Here is a 23,125-nt window from a genome sequence, read left to right as displayed (position 1 = left end):
TAAAGGAGGTTTCACAAATAAACACATATTTGTCCATTAAAGTACTCTAAACCCATTCAGTGTCCGCCATTTTGAATTTAAAATGACGGAAACTTAAGAATTGAGTATGATTACAAAAATAAATAGCTTTATGAAGCTTTTTTTACACACCTTATTACCCAACTTGATTCATTTATACCACTGATTTTTAATAACTTTATAATGCCCCGGGGAAATTTATGTATTTTATTTTTTTTCACAAATTTCTTCGGGGAACAGCAATTTCTTCAAACAATATTTTGGGGTTATTTAAAGGCGAAATGAGTAAATGAGGACAACACACGAACATTAATGATACCTTTTTCCTATAAATGTTATTGTTGATTTCTGTTATGGGGAACAGTGGCGGCATGGATGTTAAAAGTGGGGGGTAAGACATGATCTGAATATTTGTATATCAATGTTAGTTCTCCTGGTTGTTTCTAACGCTTGGTTTAACGAAAAGTTGTAACTAATAGGATACTATCTTTTTCAGTTAAAATACCGTATATCGTATTTCATATTTATGAAGTTAATTGACAAGAGCAATGCAAGTAGGTACTAGCCCTTTGTACTCTTAAACAACGAAGATGTAAGAAGAGATTTGATTCATTGCTCATGAATATCTTAAAGGTCTGTCTGCAAAATTGTGATATCAGATTATTTAATAAAAAATTTGCAAAATAAATAAATAGAAACAATAATATTAATCATAGTAATGAATAATGAAGCTTGTTTCGCAAAAGTCATATTGAAACTGGAGATTAATCAACAATTCATATTTTTAATTGCACACATGCTATTAAATGTATGTTATTACTCTTAGAAAGACAGTAAATACTACAAGTATATGATAAGACATTTGAAGAAATATTTACTTTTGCAGCTTTCCGAAACATGTTCGTTGTTATTAGGTGCAGTTTTCACTTTCTGGGAACATCAAAACACAAGAATACTTAGAATCAGTCCATACTCTAGTTATACAAAATAATCCTGAAAACCTAGAATTATGTTGAATTTACTAAATCTAATTGTATATACACTCATTCACCCCATAACACATCATTTCACTCGCATATTATACTGCAAAACAATGGAAAAAGTAGAAGTTGTTTCCTATTACTCTCTTTTTAGCCAATATTCTTTACTATTAGAAACAAGAAAAGACATTTTAGGAACTGTCAGTTTTTGTGCAATTAAAGAGTAACTTAGTCTTCTTTTTCGAAATGTTCTCTCAATTAGTTTCGAAGAGGCTGACTAACATATCGAGCCATTGTAAGCATATATGAAAGTACACTGGAATTGTTTCACTCCAATAGAATTTTGAGGCCATTTCCCGTGGCAATTAAAACAAATTCATGTAGCTTTCTTAACTCCACGAGAAGACAACCAATACCTATTCATGCAATGGCAAATATTAATGGCACCATTTTTTCTATGAATCAGTAATACATAACAAAACTTTACATTTCCAAATGAAACTATATACATTAATAGATCATTTTTTAAAAAGTGGGGGGCAACTCCCACCAATGATGGGGAATACATTTTTTACTATTTTTTTATTTCTTTCTTTTCAGATATTGAGAGTTAAAATTTAATCATACAGAATTCTGCTGTAGCTCAGTTACAAAGTGATGAGATCTGCCTATCTATGTTAAATTTCTGTTGGTGAGGACAAGGGAAATAGAAACGTAGTTCATGAAGCTTCTCTACGAGGTTAGAAAAACTACAAGAATATGTTGAAGAATGATCTATCCTTCCAATTCCAGGTGATGAGTTTTCTTGGCATGGTTTTACTAAAGTTACAGACAGAATAAACATGAAAGAACCATTTGGAAAATTTCATAGAGCATGCAAACAAAACTTTACGCAAAGAACAAAATTAGAGAGAAAGAAGTCAAAATACTCTCCAGAAACAAATTGTAATTCTCAAGAACAAGAAGTCTCAAATTTGTGTTAAGAAGATTCTGCACAATCTAAAGAGTCCAATGGTAGCCCTCCAGCCAAGAGATGCAAATGTATCCCTTCCGAGGATTGCATCAAGAATGTTCACGACAAACCATGTTTTGTGGGTCAAAAATTCGTTTGAAGAAGAAACAACATGAATCTTGGACAGACTATCGTCCTTTTCGAGTTGAGCTAGAGATGGCTTGCAATACTTTGATTGAGATGATGGAATATCACCTTCAATGTAAGGAAAGTATAATGAAGGATGCTGTTGAGAGACTGAGAAATGAACTAAATTCCATTGCCATAGGAAATGATGTTCCTCCAACTGTACACATTATGGTATACCATCAATGTTACGTAATGTTTGTTCGACAAAGTAAAAACAAAGACATGCTCTATTAGATGACCCCTAAATGTGATGCTCTATTAGATGAGCTCATCACTGCAGCTGATGCTGAGTTTAGGGACTTATTTCATGAAAAATCATAGTTTTAAAGAAAGCATATTCTATGACAGATCTACTGAAAGACTAGTAAAATTTTTATGACTCTTGAGGAATAACAAAAGAAATGGAATGTTTTTCAACGAAAAAAATAAAACAAAGTTGCTAGAATGGTTCGGTGAACAAACAAATTTTTATTTTGTCTCTAGACGAGGAGGAAACATAGCACATTCTAGCACCATTACATCTTTTGAACATGCTCTAACAAGTTTAGTAGGACATGGATTCAGAGATGATTTGAAATCAAGATCATTTGGGTATATGGTAAATAAACAAGTTACATCTCTAACTGAAACCCAAATGCCGGAAAATCCTGATGATCTGGTAAAAGGCATAAAAACGTTTGATCCAAATAAGAATATGTTCAACGTCATTGTTCTTAGTATCAACCTAAAAGCAAGTATAAGTGACGAAACTGAGTATGCTACAGGTTTTATTGAATTCCTTGCGACAAAGATCTGGTCCATTTTTTCCAATTGGCAATCACTAGTTTCATGTCAACCAGCTCCGAAGTAAACAGTCCTGAATTTAGTAACTCACAGAGTAACAGGAAGCAAGAAAATCTCCAAATTACTTCACCACTGTAGTCATGGCATAAGTGACACTAAAGAAGCAGATACCCTTAGGTAGTGGGCAAGATTCAACAAGACAAAAAGACAACTGATTCCAGAGAACCTCCAAACTGGTATTCCAACACATAAGTATTGAAAATTCAAATGGCATTGAGAGAACTATTACTGGAAATGGTCCCACGTATTATACAAATGCTATTTGTTTCCAAAACAATGAGAAAAATATTCCAGTTACAAATGAGATTGAACAACCTGTAGAACCATTTAAGATGATGAACCATCTTATTTACTGATGTAAGAGATGAAGAAACCTTTTCCGAATATGTCTACACTAACAAGGAACCCCTTGAGTGCGAGGTTGCAAACGGCGAATGATGTTTACGGCATTCGACGCCCCACACATTGATTACCCTATAACCACAATATTAGCTGCTAATGGCAAAAAGGGGGCGGGTATGTAAAAGTGAGCACAACATGAATCTTAAAGCGTAGTTGAACTGCTTAGTCGATGTGTAACGTACAACAGTGCTACAGTGCAAGCGGTGTTGATATACAGCAGAGCACTGGTAACAATAAACAAAGCAAACGTTGCATTGTATCTATAAGAGGTGCCGAAGTTGACATTTTGTCAGAAGGGAATCCAAGGAATTTCACAGAGTGAGAAAGAAGTGACAGATGAAATATTAGCGTTTCTGGAATGTGAGGTGTCGTATACTCTCGACTGTGCGGACAATATACATGATGAGTACAATAATGACGATACGTGTTTAGGTGAAAGTGATAGTGAAACAGGTTTCGAGCCATGTAATTCATCATCCTTGTCGGACAGCGAGTCACAAACACAATCTTGAGTGAAACGTCGTAAAGAACAATCGTCGCCCAAGGAGCGAGTACATGGATGATCATCCACAGCATAGTAAAAAAAAAAACAATTACGAACAGATTTAGAATAAGTCGGCAGCAATTTGACCGTGTAGTGCATAAGAAAAAACTACGGATATTCAAAGGAGGACAAGACGCACTTGTTACAAAAACTGGTGTTTGCGCGTTTCAAGGATTCCCGATACAATTTACAGGATGTGTATGATAGTGATTTACTACGTTATGGACATCAAATTGCTCGAGACATAGGTTACAGTGATTTCAAGGGAGTAGCGGATGGTTGCATAACTTCAAACAGTGCTACAGAATTGGAAGGTGTAAAATAACGAAATTTCAAACAAAGCGTCAACTGGACGATGCACAGCAAACTGCGGAATCGGCCCGACAATTTGTAGATGAGATAAACAAACTTATCCCATCCTTCAGTAAGGAATTTGTTTTCAAAGCGGACCAATCAGGATTTGAAGAGGAAATTCATTTGAAAGGGACCCTGGAAATTAGAGGTATTAAGAGAGTTGTATCAAGGAAACTAACATCAATGCCTTAACACATTCGTATACAATTATGCCGACTGTTAATCTGGAGGGCAAATTGGCTGGAAAGTTATTTATTGTGTTGCGAGAAGTTGGAGGTGCTCTGCCTCCTACGATTCTTTCTCGTGTGAGTGATCTTGCAAGGGTAGTAGAAAATATTTACGTCACAGCAAGCAAGAGTGGTAAAATGGGCGTAAGAGAACTACAACTATGGTATGAGCACTGCTTTTGGCCAATAGCTGGTCAAAAATAACTTGCTTTTGCTTGATTCCTGGTCTGTGTATAAAAATCATACTGCCTTATAGCAAACTATCCCTACTGACAAGTGTGTGACATTGCAATTCATACCACCTGGAACCACTGGACAAATTCAGCCTCTGAATCTTTGTTTTTTCCGTGCCTATAAAACATATTATCGCACCAGCTGCAGCTACGCTTTAAAGGATAGCCAGTTTTACGATAAGCTTCACGACAGACTGTTTCGCATTCGGTTACATGCCACCACATTCCATCAGTTCTCATCTCCTCGTTACACAAATATGATTCTATATGCATTCTTTAAGAGTGGATACGTAGCTGAACGTCCTGAACGGTTTGTAGCTCCCAAGGAGTTCATCTTCGATCTTGATGGTGCGAACGTTTGTGATCCCTGTCGCGCGACATTTTTCATTTGGTGTTCATGGTGCAAATTAATGGTCTGTTCTGAACATTTCGTGAATGTCGACGATGTCCATTTTGTGAAGTGTAATACATATATCCCATCCCATAGAAGGTTGATCTCTGAACCTCCCGGACATGCATTTTCTGGCGCCCACCTGATGCACATGGTGAGTCATTAGCAGCTAGTATTTTTCCTGTCATCATTGTTCACACTACACTTTCAAATAAGCCTTACTAGAGATTACACTTGCGACCTCGCACTCAAGGTGTTCCTTGTAAGAGAAGTAGAAAATGTCCACAGTGATTATTTTAAGAAATATGAAGGCAAGGACGAAGATGAATTTTTAGAATTTAATTTGAAAAAAGATATAGCCTGGACTGTATCTACTACTATTCAAGACAATGAAGAGGCCTCTCTATCTTGGACTATACTTAAAAAAGGTAACAAGCAAACATGTTACCAAAACAGCTTGGAATATCTTCCTGTTATTAAGCATAAACCTGACTATTCAGTTTGTATATAGTATATTGATTATATTAAGCGTTTGGCAAAACATCGCAACATATTTGATCACGCTTTTGTACACAGTAACCACGCAGTATTCTCTTAAATTTGCTAATTATGTGCAGAAAAGGATTGGAAAAGAATCCGGAAGTAATCAATTTGCTTGGAGGGTTGCATACCTTGTTTGAAAATCAAAAGAGTACTTTAGAAGCTATAGGGAACGCTTGGCTTGAGAAAATAGTTGACGAAATCAAGAGTTGTAGCTGAAGGATTTGTAGACCAGGTTCTGGAAGGTTGTGATTATGCTCGCTGTACAAGGCTTTATAAACAAAGTTTTCAAACTCTTGTTTGTTTCAAATTGGAACGAAACATGCCTTAACAAAATAATAGCAAGCTGTTCCAAAAATTAAAGGAGCTCAAAACTGACCCATCTTAGAAAACCTCCAAAACATTCTCTGCTCTGCTATTACTGAAAAGGATGAAAGCAGTACATCTAGTCAATGGTTTACAGATTACATGTTGTGTGTAAGTTCGAGCTCGCGATATTGAACTTCATCCATATGCTCAATGTATTTATCTGTGATATGCCCAATTATGCAAGATATTTAACATTTTTTATGTCAATATGAAAATCCCAAAACAAGGAAACCATAAAGCATACCAAGATATAGTGCTAGTTGGTTTTTCTGCCAAGCTTACGGGAGACCCATTTTCAGCTATACATGGTGATAATATCATAGAGGTTACAAAAAATAGAGAAGTAAATGAGAGAAGTGGGCCTTACAGAGCGAGCTATAGTGCATCTGTTGAAGCTGCCCACAATTTTGTAATAAATGGACACGCATTAGCAAAATTAAGAAAATCTCTGGAAGAAAGAACTATGACTTGCACTAAATCTGTACATTCAGAAGAGACCTTAGCTGCTGTAAATTAATCAGATTTACATTCAAAGTTACATCTGCCGTCTTGAATACAAAAATACCAGCACTTAAATTGATTTATAGTGTTTTGAATTACACATGTTTTTCTCAATTGAAAATCTACAATTGTTAATGACTTCCCATTGAAGAGTAATGACATTTTGCTTGTTTTCACCGTTGCGTTATATTTAATTCAAAATGGCGGGCACGTGAATGGGTTTAGAGTACTTTAATGGACAAATATGTGTTTATCTGTGAAACCTCCTTTAATCTGACAATTATATCGTCTATCTCCATAACACTTTCTGAATGTTGTTGATTTTTACAAATCCGCCATCTTTTATTCTCAAATGGTGGAGACTTTGGAGAACTTTAATGCACATATTTACGTTCTCCAATAAAAATCCTTTAATTTGATATCCATATCGACTACCTTTGGGCATTTAGAAATTTTTCAATTTTTTGTCCGTCATTTTAAATTCAAGGCGGCGGACACTCTTCTCCTATTTTTCGAGTGGTAACATTGATTTTCGGATTATGTTGATTAAAATGTGCCAGAAAAGCAAAAAAGTAGAAATTAGATCGTTATAGCCAAAAACTTTCGGACCTATCTAGTACGCGGTAGTGTACCTAGGTAGAGTCAGTGGTGAAAGAATTGTGGTACGATAAAAATAGCTGCGTGCACACAGTCTCTCACCGAGTGTGATATACGCGCGGTAATTAGATTTCTCCGTGCTAAGAAGCTGTTGGCATCAGAGATCCAGCGGTATTTGTGTGATATGCATGGGCCGGAAATAATGGGTGAAGGTATGGTCACAAGATGGCGCGGACAACTCATTCACATTGCTGTGGTCTTATGTGAACGTCTAAGATTACGCCTGACTTGGTGGGAAATATACAGGTTTCTGCAGAACGACGTTTCGTACTGACCGAGCTGTCATGTCAATTTCCGCAGATTTCTCGTTCCCTGCCATAGGAGATCGACACCAGCGACTGCAGTTTCAAAAGTTGTGTGTACGATATGTTTCAAAACAACTGACAACAGAGTAGAAGAAAAAGCGCTGAGCGTCCGCTCTGAGATTCCTGCTACGTTACTACTAGAAAAGTGGCCAGTTCCTATATCGCACCGTCACCGGGGACTAAACATAAGTTAGCTGTCTTACGTAACGCCAGAAACCAAGCAACAGTCCCTGCACTGGTCATGTAGCAGTTTGCCCTTCAAGAGCAAATTCAAACAAATTTTTGTGCCAGAAAAGTTTTGTGCACGGTCTTCTGAGCCGACAGGGTGTCCTCCGCATTCAGTTCTTACTCCGGGCATATAAAAGCTAGTTATGCGTTATAACTAATGATTCATCAAGGATGATAGATATGTTAAATGTAGGTTGTGTATAACAAACTCCACAATAATAAAATCACTTTTTCCTGATATTCATATTTCATTTTACATTCCACCCGAATTTATTTTCTGGATGCTCCTCGTACTCTATGTGCTCTATATAAATCATAATCACCAATATATATTTTTTATTTTCTTTCAAATTTTGATGTTCCTTTGTTAATCAACTTACGTCCATTGGAAAAGTAATAGATTGACTAATGGTACCAGCTATAGAACCAGATACAAGTCTCTTTAAAGGCGTCATCTCGGTACTGTCAGTAACACTAAGAGTGATCTTCTTCATTTCCTCGTACATTGAAAACCTTATTGCAGTTTCTGGAGCAACTCTGGCAACAGTTGCTGTATTTCCACGCCACAGGCTTTTGATGCCCCCTTCACGTACCATTAGTTTAACAACAGTTTTTATGGGCAGTCTACTAGTGGAGGAGCTAACCTTAAAAAAATATACATTGCTTTATTAATTATCTCAGTTGTTTACCTGACAAGAATTAGTATTGAAAATCACAAGTCAAAAGTATGAAAGCTATTTTAAAACAGTTTACACTTTGTGTATGAGAAGCATGTAGAATGGTGAAATGGCTGTAATTGTAGCGGCAGGTATCAGCCAGACTTAAGTCTAAAATTTTAAGCAAGTGTTGTAAAGATAGCTTCTTCAAATTCAGAGAGAGCAATTTTGTCTTAAAAGAAAGAAACGAGAAAGGACAAGATCAGATTTACAAAGCATATAGAGGCCTTTCCAACGCAGACACTTTACTCCATCGCTAAAATAAGTATTTAACTTAAATTTTACTTAATAACAAAAAGTAAATAATAAAGAATATTAGAATATTAGAAATTAAGCTATTTATTAGAAGAATTGATGGTTCTACATTTATCTTTCCTTATTTCATATATGTATTCTTCAGGCAAACTCTTCTATTCGGGTGGCATTATTCTATTCGGGTGGCATTAAGGCCGAGAATGGTGTCGCGATAGCAATGAAGAACGAAGTAGCAAGAACTAAAGTGGAAGGCTGCAGTGACCGCTTGATGTTTGTAAAACTAAGTGCAAAACCAGTGGATATTATGGTAATACAAGTATATATTACTTGTACAAGCGACCATATTCACAATGAAGTAGAAGTACTGTATGATGATATTAGCGACATATTGCATCAGGAGTGAAGAGGTAAGATCAACGCCATAGTAATAAGAGACTAGTAGTAGTAGAAGGAGTCGCAAATAAGGTAGTAGGACCATTTGGAATAGGTAGAAGAAACGAACGGAGGCAAATGCTTATCGACTTCTGTAGACAAAATGATATGGTGGTGACGAACACGTGGTTTGAGAAAAAAAACAAGCTGTACGCATGAAAAAGTCCAGGAGATAAGAAACGCTACCAAATTGATTACATTTTTGTGAAGCAACGTTTCAGGAATAGTGTACAAGACGTGAAGACACTACCGGGAGCGGATATCGATTCCGATCACAACCTCCCAGTGGCGAAAGTGCAAACCTGGTTAAAGACAATCAAGAAAAGTGAGAGGATAAATCGAAAATGGAACTTAGAGCGACTAAGAGGTATGTATCAGAAAGCATAAGAATTAGGAGGGAAAGATAACAAATGCATACGCACATTTGAAATCGAAGATCAGCGATGTCGTGTAGTCACTGACCATCAAAGAATTCTTAGAGTTTGGGAGGAATACATAAAACTTCTATATGACCAGAAGAACCGCCTCAAAGATATTGCGTTTGAAGCAGAGGAAGGGGTGATGATGAAAAAGGACCCAGTATATAGAAAAGTGAAGTAGTACAAGCTATCAAGGACATACGAAGGAGGAAGGCCACTGGAGACGACGACATACCAGCAGATTTGCTCATGGAATTAAGAGAAAGTGCATTGAAAGTACTAACTTCCTTTACTAATAAGATCTACCTGAGTGGAGAATGACCAAAGGATTTTCTTGATGTTACAATGATTGCATTACCCAAGAAAAAGGAACCAAAGAAGTACAGCGATCATAGAACCATTAGCCTTATTTCCCACACTGGCAAGATAATTGCGCGCATACTAAACAGACGACTGGAAAATAAGATAGAAGAGATGTTGAAGGAAGATCAGTTCGTATTCCGGGAAGGAAAAGGTAGCAGAGATGCCATTGGGTTGATGAGAATTGTCTCAGAACGAGTTCTGGACATAAAGGAAGAGTTGTGTTTGTGCTTTATAGACTGGCAAAAAGCTTTTGACAAGGTCAATTAGACGAAACTTTTGCAAATACTTAAAGAAATAGGGGTCAGTTGGAGAGACTGACGGCTCATTCGCAACCTGTACATGAAACAACAAGTCAAGATGTGCTTGAATGAAGGAGAAACCAATAGTGTGGAGATTGGAAGAGGAGTCAGACAAGGATGTAGTATGTCGCCCCAATTATTCAACACTTATAATGAATGGTTAATGAAGAAAACATTAACGGGAATTGGAGATTTCAAAATTGGAGGGCAGATCATTAACAAGATCAGGTATGCAGATGATACGGTTACTATAGCTAGAACCGAAGGATTACATGAGATGGTTGACAAAGTAGGTGACACTGGGAAACTATATGGAATGAAAATCAACATCGAAAAATCGAAAGTCATGAGAATATCACGTGGAAATTCGCCCTTACGGGTCAGAGTAGAACAAAAGAAAATTAAAGAGGTCGACCATTTCAAATATCTGGGAAGTATTTTGACGAAAGACACGTATTGCACCCGAGAGATCAGGTCGAGAATTACTCTAGCTAAAGAAGCATTCAACAAAAAAAGGTTACTCTTAACTAGCAGCCTTAATATTGGACTAAGGGAGAAATTGGTCAAGTGCTATATATGGAGCATTGGACTTTATGGTTCAGAGACTTGGACATTACGGAAGTTAGAGAAGAAATATTTAGAGAGCTTCAAATGTGGTTTTGGAGGAAGATGGAGAAGATATAATGGACAGAAAGAGTAACAAACGAAGACGTTTTAAAACGAATAGGAGAGAAGAGGACGTAGCCACCATCCTTCGTAGAAAGGCCAATTGGATTGGGCACATCTTGCGAAGAAATTGTCTTCTTCATACCACCAAAGAAGGAAAGATGAAAGGAAAGCGAGGAGTAGGGAAAAGAAGAACACAACTGATCGATGACTTGAAAATTAGAAGAAAATATTGGGAATTGAAACAGGAAGCTGAAAATCGAGAAACGTAGAATTAACATTTTCAGGCCCAAACTGAAAATTAAGAAGAAAAAACTCATTAGTTCCCGTACCTGCCAATAGGCAGAATACTTAATAATAATCATCCCTAATAATTCTATCCAATTATCGAGAACTAGTCACCTGTGTATTTTCTCCCCTCCTACTTTTATATTTGACACCGTCCCCTTCGTTCCAATCATTATGGCTTTGTCTTTCTCACATTTATTTTCATCCCATACTTTTCACAGTTCTTTTTCAAATTTCCTAACATCTTACTGATTTCTCTTCAGTTTCCGCAACAAGTGCCATATCATCGGCAAATCGTATGCAACTAATCATTTTACCATTTAGAAATATGGATTGTCCAAAAGCTGAACTTTCAAAAACACATAACAGATATAACAGAAGAAATAAAAAAAGTGGCTAACAATTCCAACAAAAGATTTTAGACTTAGCAAAAAGAATTTTATACTTGTTAACAAGACAATACTAATCCTTTTAGGATTTCCACTTTTTGAGGTAAATTTTAGGCTTTCACTCAAACAGCTACTACTTCCTCACTATTTATCGTAGGATCATGGGTTATGCCTCTTTTTTTTTTTTTTTTTTTTTTTTTTTTTTTTTTTTTTTTTTTTTAAGGGTAGAGCATACTTTCCAACGGTACTCGCTTGTTCATATTATTGTTGAAAAATCTAAAAAAAATGTTGAAAATCTGAATTTAAGCCCTATATAGATATCTATATACATATTATAAGAGATTACTGCGTCATTTCTATTTGGCCTAGAGTCATGGTTCAAACGTCATTTTCTTCAGCATAACATCCCCTTTCCAACGATACCACTTGCATGTCCGTATCGTACGTCTGAACTGGAAAATTCAGGAAAAATCGGAAATTTTTCTGAAAAAATTACTCAATCGGAACACTTGCGCCCCTCGGACCCGGTATTACGTAGGAATCTCAAAAAAAAATTGAGAAATACCTAAAGATACACACAATCCATATGCAAAGCTTCAATCTGATATCTTGAAAACTAAAGGCGTGAAAAATTTTTGAAATTTGCCTTAAGAAAGAAAACAAAAATCACATCCCTCCGCACCCATTTGGCGAGGCCAAGTTGACCATCCGGTTCTGAACACATCTGTGGTGTTTTTGGTCCATCCTTAAATTGACCAATAAAACAAACCCGGTTTAAATACCTGTTATAGAACCTAAATAAGCGGTCAAAGACGATACTACGCCATGGTATAAATTTACCATAAATCCTAAAAGAGTTAATGGCAATATCTTAGTGTATTAGGGACCACAGATTCTTCATGAACGGAAAACTGAAAGAGAAACTAACAACTATGCAAAGATTAATTTTAATAAGAACGTATATTCATTTCAAGGTAATCCCTGTAGAAACCATTAAAATTTGAACAAATAAAGAATCAAGCCATCTTCAAATATTAAGATTATGCGTTAAAACATGGAATAAGAACAATGAAAAGTCAATCTTGGAGTTAACAGGTAAAGTTACGCATACTGATGTCGACATAGACATTTTTTTTTTTTTTTAAATGTAAGAATGATTGAATAAGTTCACGAAAAGGAGAAATGACAAGAAACATCATCCACATCATAAACTATAGAGAAAAAGTAGGAAGATTATACGAATAAGTTATGGAATATATATCGAAACATGGATCATTTAAGTCGAATTTGAAAATTTGAGTATAATCAACGACGACACGTGTGAATGGGACAACTAACACACCCGAATATGTGTTTTGGAATTGCGATAATTATTATCACAAACAATAAAATAAATGTTGAAAATGAGAAACAAACTACTGACTAAAAATTTTACAGTTGTAGTTAGAAACATATCAAGAAATGTGAGGCAGAAGAGACAAAAAGAAAGGAGAAATAGACAATGACTAATTTTAGAGTCATCTATGATTATTAATACTGGGTGGTTACAATTAAAGTGTCGCTATTCACTGCGGTCCAGCTCGGACTATAATCAACATATTACATTGAAATTTGATAAATATGCTAATCAGATCATGCGGAAGCGAGTTACGCTGGAAAAAATATTAGTTCCACTTTCCGCCACCAGGGTAAAATGTGACGCTGTACAGGTAATACGCACATGGAAATGGTTCTGAATGTATGGATAAGAGATTATCTAGGTCGAAGAGGTCAAGTGTGTGAGATAAATGTAACGAAGTGGAGGGCAGGTGACTGTAACAAATGGTGCAAAGGGAGCAATGTGAGGATAACAAAATAAGTGACCTATTTACATAACATGCTCCATATGGCCACCAGACACACTGACGGCATGTTGCACGCACAAAATGCCGTACCCAACAGTTGCTCGCAGCAGTTCGGCGGAATTCTTGCGACATGTTGCCTTATGCTGTTCTTTAGATCCGCCAGCGACTAGACATTTCCCTGGAAGACCCGAGCCAGAAGTCACACGGATATAGATTGGGTGCTGGCTATGCATTTTGAAAACCTCGGGAGATGATGCGATCAGCAGTGAAGGTTTCACTAAGCAGATTTATCACCTAGCAACCAATGTGCAGTGTTGCCCCATCTTACATGCAAACAGTCGTCTCGATGTAGTTTCATGTCTCTAACACAGGCAGGGTGCGAATTACCGGGGGGGGGGATGAGGGGGATTTTCTCCCTCAATCACATTTTGTTCCCCCCCAAAGAAGTCAGCTGAAATATCCCCACCGGGGATGCTCGCTTTCCCCCTCAAACTATGCTTAGTGTAACTCCAAATTTCACTGATTTTTGTTATTTCTTGTAAATTTAATCTTCTAGCTGTATTTCGAAATGATCGATGTAAACTGTTCAGCCTTAGTCATTTCTACTTACCACCTAATTACCCACTATTTTCAACGTTGTTTAGTAGAACTATATTATTATGACTAGGGTTGTTACTTGCAACTGTACCTTCGTACCCTTCAGTTCGTCATCGTTTGTGAATTTGAATGTACTAATTGCGTATAACAAAGCTACATATAGATTTATAAATGTTCTTAGCGGTTGGCCAAGAAGAAGTAAACAAATAGCTTCTTCTACCATACTTGGCGAAGTTCGGATATGTCTTATTCATCCTCTATATTTGTATCGATTATCATCTTATTTTAATTTTTGTTATAACATGTTATTTCATTTTCCAGTGTACTCTTTGTTAGCACATGGTCTTCATTCCCTAGTAGGTTGTGTGTATGCAACTCAAAAGTTGCATTTAATTTGTGATAATTAGCATAGTAATCACTGCTTTTACAGTTTACGGAAATGAACTTTCGAAACTGTACTCAAAATCTGAGATATAGGTATTCTCTCGTAAGTATATGTTAACGTACACGCTGGGGGATACGCTCCTAGTGAGCAGACATGTTAATGAAGGTGATTTTTAGGTGAATAAGCGAATAATTCATGATTTGTTTCAGCATTTGTTAATACGACTGGTTCTCCGTGTCATTGTCCGTGTCTGTATAAGCATTTCAACTGGAGCGGGTTTTTTTTAAAGTTAACCCTTCAGTTTTCCATCTTTTCGCTGTACAGTTTGCTGTCCACGCAATTAATGTTATCTGAAAAACTTCAGTGTAATGTTTTACTTTATTTGAATAACGTAGCCCATAGTGAATCAACTCATCTTCAACCTAACAGTAAAGTAATTTTTAAGTGTTGACTTGACGTGCCCATCACGGAATCGATATTTGGAGAAAAAAAAGTCGTGATGAGCACAGCTTTAGCGGGAAGTAGAAGCACAAGCTCGAAATTTGAATTGAGAGATTTTAAATATTTGGCCTTCGATTTGACCTTGATGTGACAAATCGGGACCAGCAACAATCCATTTCTTATTTGATAGGCTAATATCTAGATTTTCTTTTTAAAAAAAAAAGTCCGGTTTAACTGATAATTTTAGTGGTTTTCACAAGACTGAAGTAGGTTTCTTCTCGCAACCTGTATGTATTAATGCAAAGTGGAAGCTTTCAATATGAGTGGAAAAATTAACATATGCTTGTGATCATGGCTATCGCTCGAGCCAAATTATTAACTAAATAAACCTTAGAGAGCTACGGGGACAAGAGTGAGTACAACATCAAAACACGTTCAGAAAGGTTTAGTGGTGTGTGTGTATGTCAGACAATATATATGTGCATAGTTATTGTCGGTAGATTTATTAAATTAATAAATCTCTCATTTATTACAGGTCACACACACACACACACATATTTTATATATATATATATATATATATATATATGGGGGTAAGGCATTTATTGTCTCATTTTGAAATTTGAACCTTCAGACTATGTCCTTTGGCCTAATTTTATCCCCCCCAATATAGATTATCTAATTCGCACACTGAACACAGGCATCACATGTTACATTAAAATGTCCCTATGACGTGCCGATGCCACGGTACAGGTAACAACTCCTTGGGTTATCATCTCCTGAAAGAAAAACGGGCCAGTAATGAGGGTTTCTGTGCATCCACATCACACAGTCACGTTTGCAGAGTGTAATGGCTGTTCCTGCACAACATACGGAATATCCGAGTCCCATACTAGACACTTGGGGGGTTCACTGTCCCTTCTAGTGTAAAATGCGTCTCATCAGTCCACAGGATACCTCACGGTCACATGTCATCCACTTCCATCCGTGCCAAATCGAAGGGTAAACTCAGGGCGTTGCGACGGATTTTGGTGTTTCAGTTGCTGTACTGTATGAATCATGTAAGGACACAACTGTAAAATGGCTCTAAGAACTTTCCACACTGCCATGCAGCTCCTCACGCGATCGTGTGTAAGCGTGAGCTCGTGCGTATTACGGCCTATAGAGTGTCAAATTTTCCTCTGGTGGTAGAGTGTGGAACTAACACTTTTCCCAGCGTAACTCGCTTCCGCATGGTCTCATTATCATATTTACCAACTTTCAATGTAATACGTTGATTACCGCCGCCCGCGCTGGACCACCGTGAATAGCGGCACTTTAATTGTATCCACGCTGTATATGAAAGTGATTATGCTTGTGTCTTCACACCAGTTGAACCACCCAACCGAACTCCATTAAATTTTCAACATAGATGAAGATCGGGTTTGGGAGTGTTTTTTATCATTTTACTTTGACAGTGCAACTTAGGTGAAGTGGACGAGGGAATATATAAAAATAAATAAAACTTAATAATTCTTGAATCATGAGACCTGGGTCAAATTTGCTACAGATGAGGTTCGGCCTTTTTTTTTTTTTTTTTCGTTTCACTTTAACGGTGCAACTTATGGGAGAAATAGGAGGAGATACAGAAAAATAATAAAAATGAAAGTGACTACCTTTGTGACTTCACACTGCTTAAACCACTCGACCGATCTCGATCAAATTTTCAACATAGATGAGCTTCGGACCTAGAAGTCTTCTTATTATTTCAATTTGATGGTACAACGTAGGGGAGAGGAGAGGGGGAAATATATAAAAAATAAATAAAACTTAACTCTTGAACCACGCGACCGATTTCGATCAAATTTGCCACATAGATGAGGTACGGGCCTGGGATGGTTTTTATCATTTCATGGCGACAGTACAACTGAGGGGAGGATGAGATATTTATAAATGACCGAAATTAACCGATATTAGTTTGAAATCCACAGTTCTCGGGATCGTTGAAATGATCAATGACACTGTTTCAATCCAAATTCAAACCCGCGACTTGGGAGAGAATGAGATTATAAAAAATGATCGAAAATGACCGGTATTAGTGTCGAATCTAGTTTTCGGGGTCGTGAGATGAACAATAACACTTCCGATGTCGTTTAAATCAAATACAACCCTGCTACTTGGGGAGGGAGAGGAAGAGGGTGATATGTAAAAATGATCGCCACGCCGATATTAGTGACGAATCCATAGTTTTCGGGTTCGCTGAGATGAAGAGTGATATTTCCGATGCCGCTTAAATCCAAATTCTGCGCACAACGGTAATATTTTATGTTTACTGTGATTTTTACCAAACACATGACAAAGGAGTTGTGCAATTCAAGTCTTTATTTCAACCCAGCGCAACGGGTAATCAACGCTAGTTATATATAAAAGTGAAATCTGATGAGGGAACAAAATAAGCTCCGAAGAAATCTGGAAGTTTCAAGTTCTTTACATTTAGTCATTTAAGTGTTTCGTGTGGATTGCTGGAAAGAGCAGGAAACCTAAATGCCTAAAATAGCTAATGAAATATAAATGAAATAAAACACCAAATTTTAGGAAAACTAGTACTAGAAAATCAGGAGAATCGATTTCCAGACAGTTTTGAAAAGAAGGACTCTTAATTCTTTTTGGTGGATGTGCTAATCAGAAAAGAAAATAAATTTTCCACAGGAAATTAAACAAAATAATTACACGTAAGATGAAAATGAGAAACCCGAGATCTGCTTTTACTAACTATTTTGTGTTTTTCTCTTTTCAGCTACCTGTAGATTTTCAGGCTTAAACTGTGTTTTCACATAGTTTGTAAAATAATTTACAAGCAAAGATTTTCCCTGCAGTATAATAGTGAAAAAAATCGCGGTTTTTGTTTCATTCTTCGTACTATGAAAGGAGGATTTCAAGTATGCAAGTACGTATCTCTTCGGCATATATATATATATACAGGGGCGGATCCAGGGAGGGGCTAAACCATATTTTGCCGTTTTATCCAGTGTAAAACAGAATTAAAGCCCATTTTATCCAGTGTATACCGGGCTATAGCCCCTATAGCTTCCCCCTTGGATCCGCCACTGTATATATATATATATATATATATATATATATATATATATATATATATATATATATATATATATATATATATATATATATATTGGTCTAGGAATTAATTCGTGCGGTTGGTACGCACACATTGAAGCTGTAGTACAAACACAAAATATATAAATACCTTAAGAAAAATATTGTCCATCGCTAGCCACCACTTTCGCCCATCTGTCAGGCAATGTACGGATTCCGTGGCGAAAGAAGTCCTCATCCTTGGAAGCGATCCTGTCAGAGACCCATGTTTCGATATCTTCTGAAGAAGTAAACCGCTGTCCAATCAAATCGTTGTTCATGCAATCGAACAAGTAGTAGTCCGAAGGAGCAACGTCTGGTGAATACGGCGGGTGGGGTAAAACTTCCCATCCGACATTTTCTAAATAGGTTTTGACCGGTTTTGCGACATGTGGGCGAGCGTTATCATGTTGAACAATAAGTTTATCAAGTCTGTTCTCCCATTCTGGTCGTGTTCTGGCCAGAGCTTGCTTCAAACGCATTAATTGTCGTCGATAACGTTCTCCATTCATAGTTTCACCCGGTTGCAGCAGCTCATAGTACACCACACCTTTCATATCCCACCATACGCACAGCATAACCTTTGCACAGTGAATATCTCGTTTTGGTTGTGATGGACTTGGTTCACCTGGTTTCACCCAGGCCTTTTTTCGTTTAGGGTTCTCGTAATGGATCCACTTCTCATCACCCGTAATAATTCGATGCAGAAACCCCTTTCTGCTCTGTCGTTGAAGCAGCAATTCGCAAATGGTTTTTCGTCTTTCAACGTCTCTGTCTTTCAATTCATGTGGAACCCAATGTGACATCTTTTGAATCATTCCCATGGCTTTCAAGCGTTTGGAGACTGTTGTTTGATCAACGCCTAATGCTGCTGCAAGTTGTTCCTGCGTTTGACACGAATCCTGCTCGAGCAATGCTGTCAATTCTTCGTCTTGAAATTTTTTTGGCTGTCCAGCTCGCTCTTGGTCTGCCAAGCCGAAATCACCACTTCTAAACCGTGCAAACCACTTCTGACACGTTCGCTCAGCTAGAGCATGGTCACCATACACTTCCACCAAAATACGATGACTTTCAGTCGCACTTTTCTGCATGTTAAAGTAATGCAGCAGGACACCCCGCAAAAACACTTTATCAGGCACAAATTGCGCCATGTTCACTTAACTACAAACTGGTGTTGTTGATGCTTTAATCCACTGCCCTATACTACGAACGATACGCGATGACAGGGGTTTGCAACACATGTGTGGATACACGGAACTGTGGGACGCTCCGTTCGTTGCGCCATCTCTTGTCCACCCGCACGAATTAATTCCTAGACCAAATATATATATATATATATATATATATATATATATATATATATATATATATATATATATATATATATATATATATATATATATATATGTATGTATGTATGTAGGTATATGTCTATGTATATGTATATATTAATGTGATATATTTATATTCTCTGTAATAACTCCCTTTGCGTACGCCAATGAATGTAATTTTGGACTGAATATATGCACAAAGTTGGTCTCTTTGTTTTCTATTTATTATCTATTTCTTTTGGATGCTTTTTAAATTGTATTTATCATTTCCTTGGTTTAATTATACAAACAATTATACATAATTAATTTGATTAGATTGAAAATATTTTTTGTAACTGAACAGAAAGGGGCTTATCTAGTGTTGAAACTAACAAAATAATTTAAAGTTATGATTTCTAATTTATTATTAAAAGATTCTTGTCGTTTGTCTCGATATCCAGTTTGTAAGAATCATTGTTTACACTAAGCACGGAGCAAAAAGAATCGTGATAAATCTTCACGTCATGTCTTTAATCTAGCTTTCTCTTTTTTAAAATTCAGAAGGATGATTTCATTTCTCGTACTGCATTAAGATTGAATTGACCCTAGCAGCAGAAAATATTCGGACAGTTTCTTTTCTTTGACTATCAAAGAGCAAATATAGGAATACCATGTAGAATGTAAGTTTTTCCCTAACACGGTTTTTCAGACTTCCGAACTATGTTACGCATAAGTAATAAGAGAGTTATAGAATGGCTGTTAACAGGTTCTATAACAGCTTTTTTTTTTTTTTAATGTATTCAGCATCCCAATAATACGTTCCATCTCCTCCCGTAACTCTCAATTCAAATGTTACACTTCTGGTCACAAAAACTAGATTGTCTTCCACAGATTAAATCCAAAAAAATTATCATAAATCCTAAGCGTGTTTGCATACGATACCGACAAAGTCGACGGAAGCCCCGACGAATTCTCTTTAGGTCTGAATTATTTTCGCTGTATTTTTGCCACAGTTAGGGGCCGAAATCGAAAGATTATATTACAGTATGCATACGAAAATTTCGTTGTAGATAAACAAAATAACTACAATACAAGAATTACCGTAATTCTTTTGTTAAATTATTTATATTTTTAATCTAGAACGATTTAAAAAGCGATACAAGTAGGTGAAATATCATAAAGATCAAAAAGACTACAATGATTAATCAGCTGCTTTATACGATTTCTTACTTGTTTCATTGTCAGTACGAGTGTCCCCAAAACATGACAAAACATTGTCCGGTTACCTTCCTTGGAGCGAAAACGAGGAGTAATTTAAGAAAAGTTATCGAAATCAGCAGAGTAAAACCAAGAATATTTGAAAACATTCTGCTGTCTTCTGGTATAACGTGATTTATCCGACCAGTTTTTTTGCATCTAGGAGATTAAGAGGAAACTTGTCTTTGTTTCTAAAAGAACTGGAGATCTCAAAAGAAAAAGTAAATAATGTTTTCTTCTAATATTGGTATTACAAACTAATGGAAAATAAACCAAACTTGATTAAATTTTGCTGCACATAGGGCGTGAGGGCGAGCTAATTTTATTATTTTCTTTCTTGCATGCTTTAATTTTAGAACGATATTTTGTTTAGGGAAGCAGATAAAGACTTTTGGAATTTATTTTCTGTAAAGTCTTTCATCAAGTAAATATGTAGCGGAAGGCGAGGCGGAACGGGATACTTAATATAAACGGCCAATTATGGGCAATAAAAATGACAAGAGAATGTTGAAAATGAATTTAATATATTATTTGAAGTTTTAGGTACAAAAAGCACCAGTAGTTTGTTGATATGTGTCCAAATCTAAGGACACATACGTGTTTATTGAAAGTAATGTTTTTTCGCATGAACGTGAATACACGGGGCACAGTGGGGTACACTGAATTACGGCTGGCAGTGCTTACAAACGTAAACTTCTTCGTCGTCGTCAGTATCTACACCTGCACAACAATTATGTGAACAAAGTTTTGCACTGCAAACACGAAATCCATGCCTCATTAGATTGGGAATAACACTCACAAGGAAGGTCCATAAACCGTGAGAATTGAATTTTGATGAAAATTAGTGACAAGATTCAGTTCAAGTTGCTAAGTAACGTAGTAATAGTCACTTGATGCGCAAATGCTTCATTGAGCTGCTACACCGACGCCATCTTGAAATCCAGTAGGCAATGTTTAACAATACCCTTTTAGCACAAAAATGAAAAAAGCTTTTAGTAGATCTGATTTCAGTATTGTAAACCGAGATAGAGCATCTATACGTGGGAGTACTTTCAGTGCATGATCGCCATCTTGAAAGGCGTCATATTGAATCGTGGTCAAGTATGATAAATGGCAAGGGGATCATGTGGAGTATCAAATAGCACTGGAATTTACTCCTAAATCCATTTCCGGAACCAAAGTTTACATATCTGTTTTCACTTCATAGTTAAGAGCTCTCTCACTCACAAGAACATATAAAATCTTTGCGAGTTAGAATTGTGTTATGAAACACGGTCGTACGAGCACTTGCAGGGTTTTAACTAATGCAGTAGTAGTCACTTGATTTGCAATAGCCACTATATCAATCAGATCTTGAACCTAGTGAGAGAAATTGTTAATTAAATTGAAATGCCTGTAGTGAAAAATGAAATAGCAGCATGCTACAAAGTGCGAGAGAATAGACTGGTAGTCGTGAAACACATGTTCAATAGTACTAACGAGCAGAGAATACCAAAGGAATTGTTTGGATATATATTAGGAAAATGATAAAAACTGGTGCATATTGGTTGAACAGCCAAAAGAGTTCGGATTCCACTAATGAGTGGGTCCACGTCTCCTTTAGCGTAGCAGGCATAAGTGTGGAACGTTAAACTGAATCAAACCAAAAATCTATTTTAGGCAATTTTACATGGTTCATTTTTGTGTTAAGTACTTTTCTCCAATCTTGAAACTGGAAAGACCTTCATTGTTGCAGAATACAGGGTTTGTCCGGAAAGTAATAGGACTGAGTCGATTAAAAAAAAAAAAAAAAACTTATTGAGCCAATCGTTACAATTCTTTAAAAACTTTCAAAATAGGCTGCTTCTGCGTCGATGCAGCGCTGCCAGCGCGATTTCCAAGCATAGAAGGCGTCACGGAAGTCATTCTCCGGAATAGCTTTGAGAGCCGCGGTGCAAGCTGCTTGGATTCCCTCTGTCGTCTCAAAATGCTTGCCTTTCATCGGGCGTTTCAGGCGAGGAAACAAAAAGAAGTCCGGGGGGCACATCTGGGCTGTAGAGCGGCTGCGGAAGCGTTGCGATGCCGGCCTTGGTCAGGTAGCTGTTCATAAGAAAGGCGGTGTGAGCCGGGGCGTTGTCGTGGTGCAGCTTCCAGTCGGCTCCGATGTCTGGTCGGACCCGATTGACCCTTCGTTTGAGTCTCTTGAGCACTTCCACGTAAAACTTGGCGTTGACGGTTTGTCCAGGAGGAACAAATTCATGGTAGACGATGCCTTTGATGTCAAAAAAGACAATGAGCATCGTTTTCACTTTGGATTTGCTCATTCTTCCCTTTTTTGGGCGAGGAGACGCCGGCGTGTGCCACTCGGAAGATTGCCTCTTTGTCTCGGGATCATACTCAAAGATCCATGATTCGTCACCTGTGATTACGTTATTCAAAAATTGGGGGTCACTTTCACACATGTTCAAATTTTCTTGGCACAATTCCACTCGCCACAATTTCTGGTCGTCAGTGAGCACTTTGGGACAATCTTCGCGCACACCTTGCGCATGTTCAAATGCTCCGTCACAATTTCATGGACCACAGTTTTTGGTAAATTTAACATCTGGGCAATTAAACG

At 37.0% G+C, this 23,125-nt stretch overlaps 1 protein-coding gene across 3 annotated transcripts in view; it reads right to left on the bottom strand.

The window, feature by feature from the left end:
* LOC145681468 (mitochondrial adenyl nucleotide antiporter SLC25A25-like) overlaps positions 1 to 23,125 on the bottom strand; it is a 168,467-nt gene that overhangs the window by 120,099 nt on the left and 25,243 nt on the right. For all 3 annotated transcript variants that reach the window (XM_081753110.1, XM_081753109.1, XM_081753111.1), the window contains one exon: positions 8,114 to 8,377. In XM_081753110.1, coding sequence (XP_081609236.1) covers positions 8,114 to 8,377 — 264 coding nt within the window. The remainder of the gene's footprint in view (positions 1 to 8,113; positions 8,378 to 23,125) is intronic.

Source organism: Thermobia domestica, chromosome 3, assembly GCF_964235325.1.
Source record: "Thermobia domestica chromosome 3, izTheDome1.hap1.1, whole genome shotgun sequence".
NCBI classification, from domain to species: domain Eukaryota; kingdom Metazoa; phylum Arthropoda; class Insecta; order Zygentoma; family Lepismatidae; genus Thermobia; species Thermobia domestica.
Note: the sequence above shows the minus strand (reverse complement) of the source record. Positions and strands in the feature narration are given on the sequence as shown.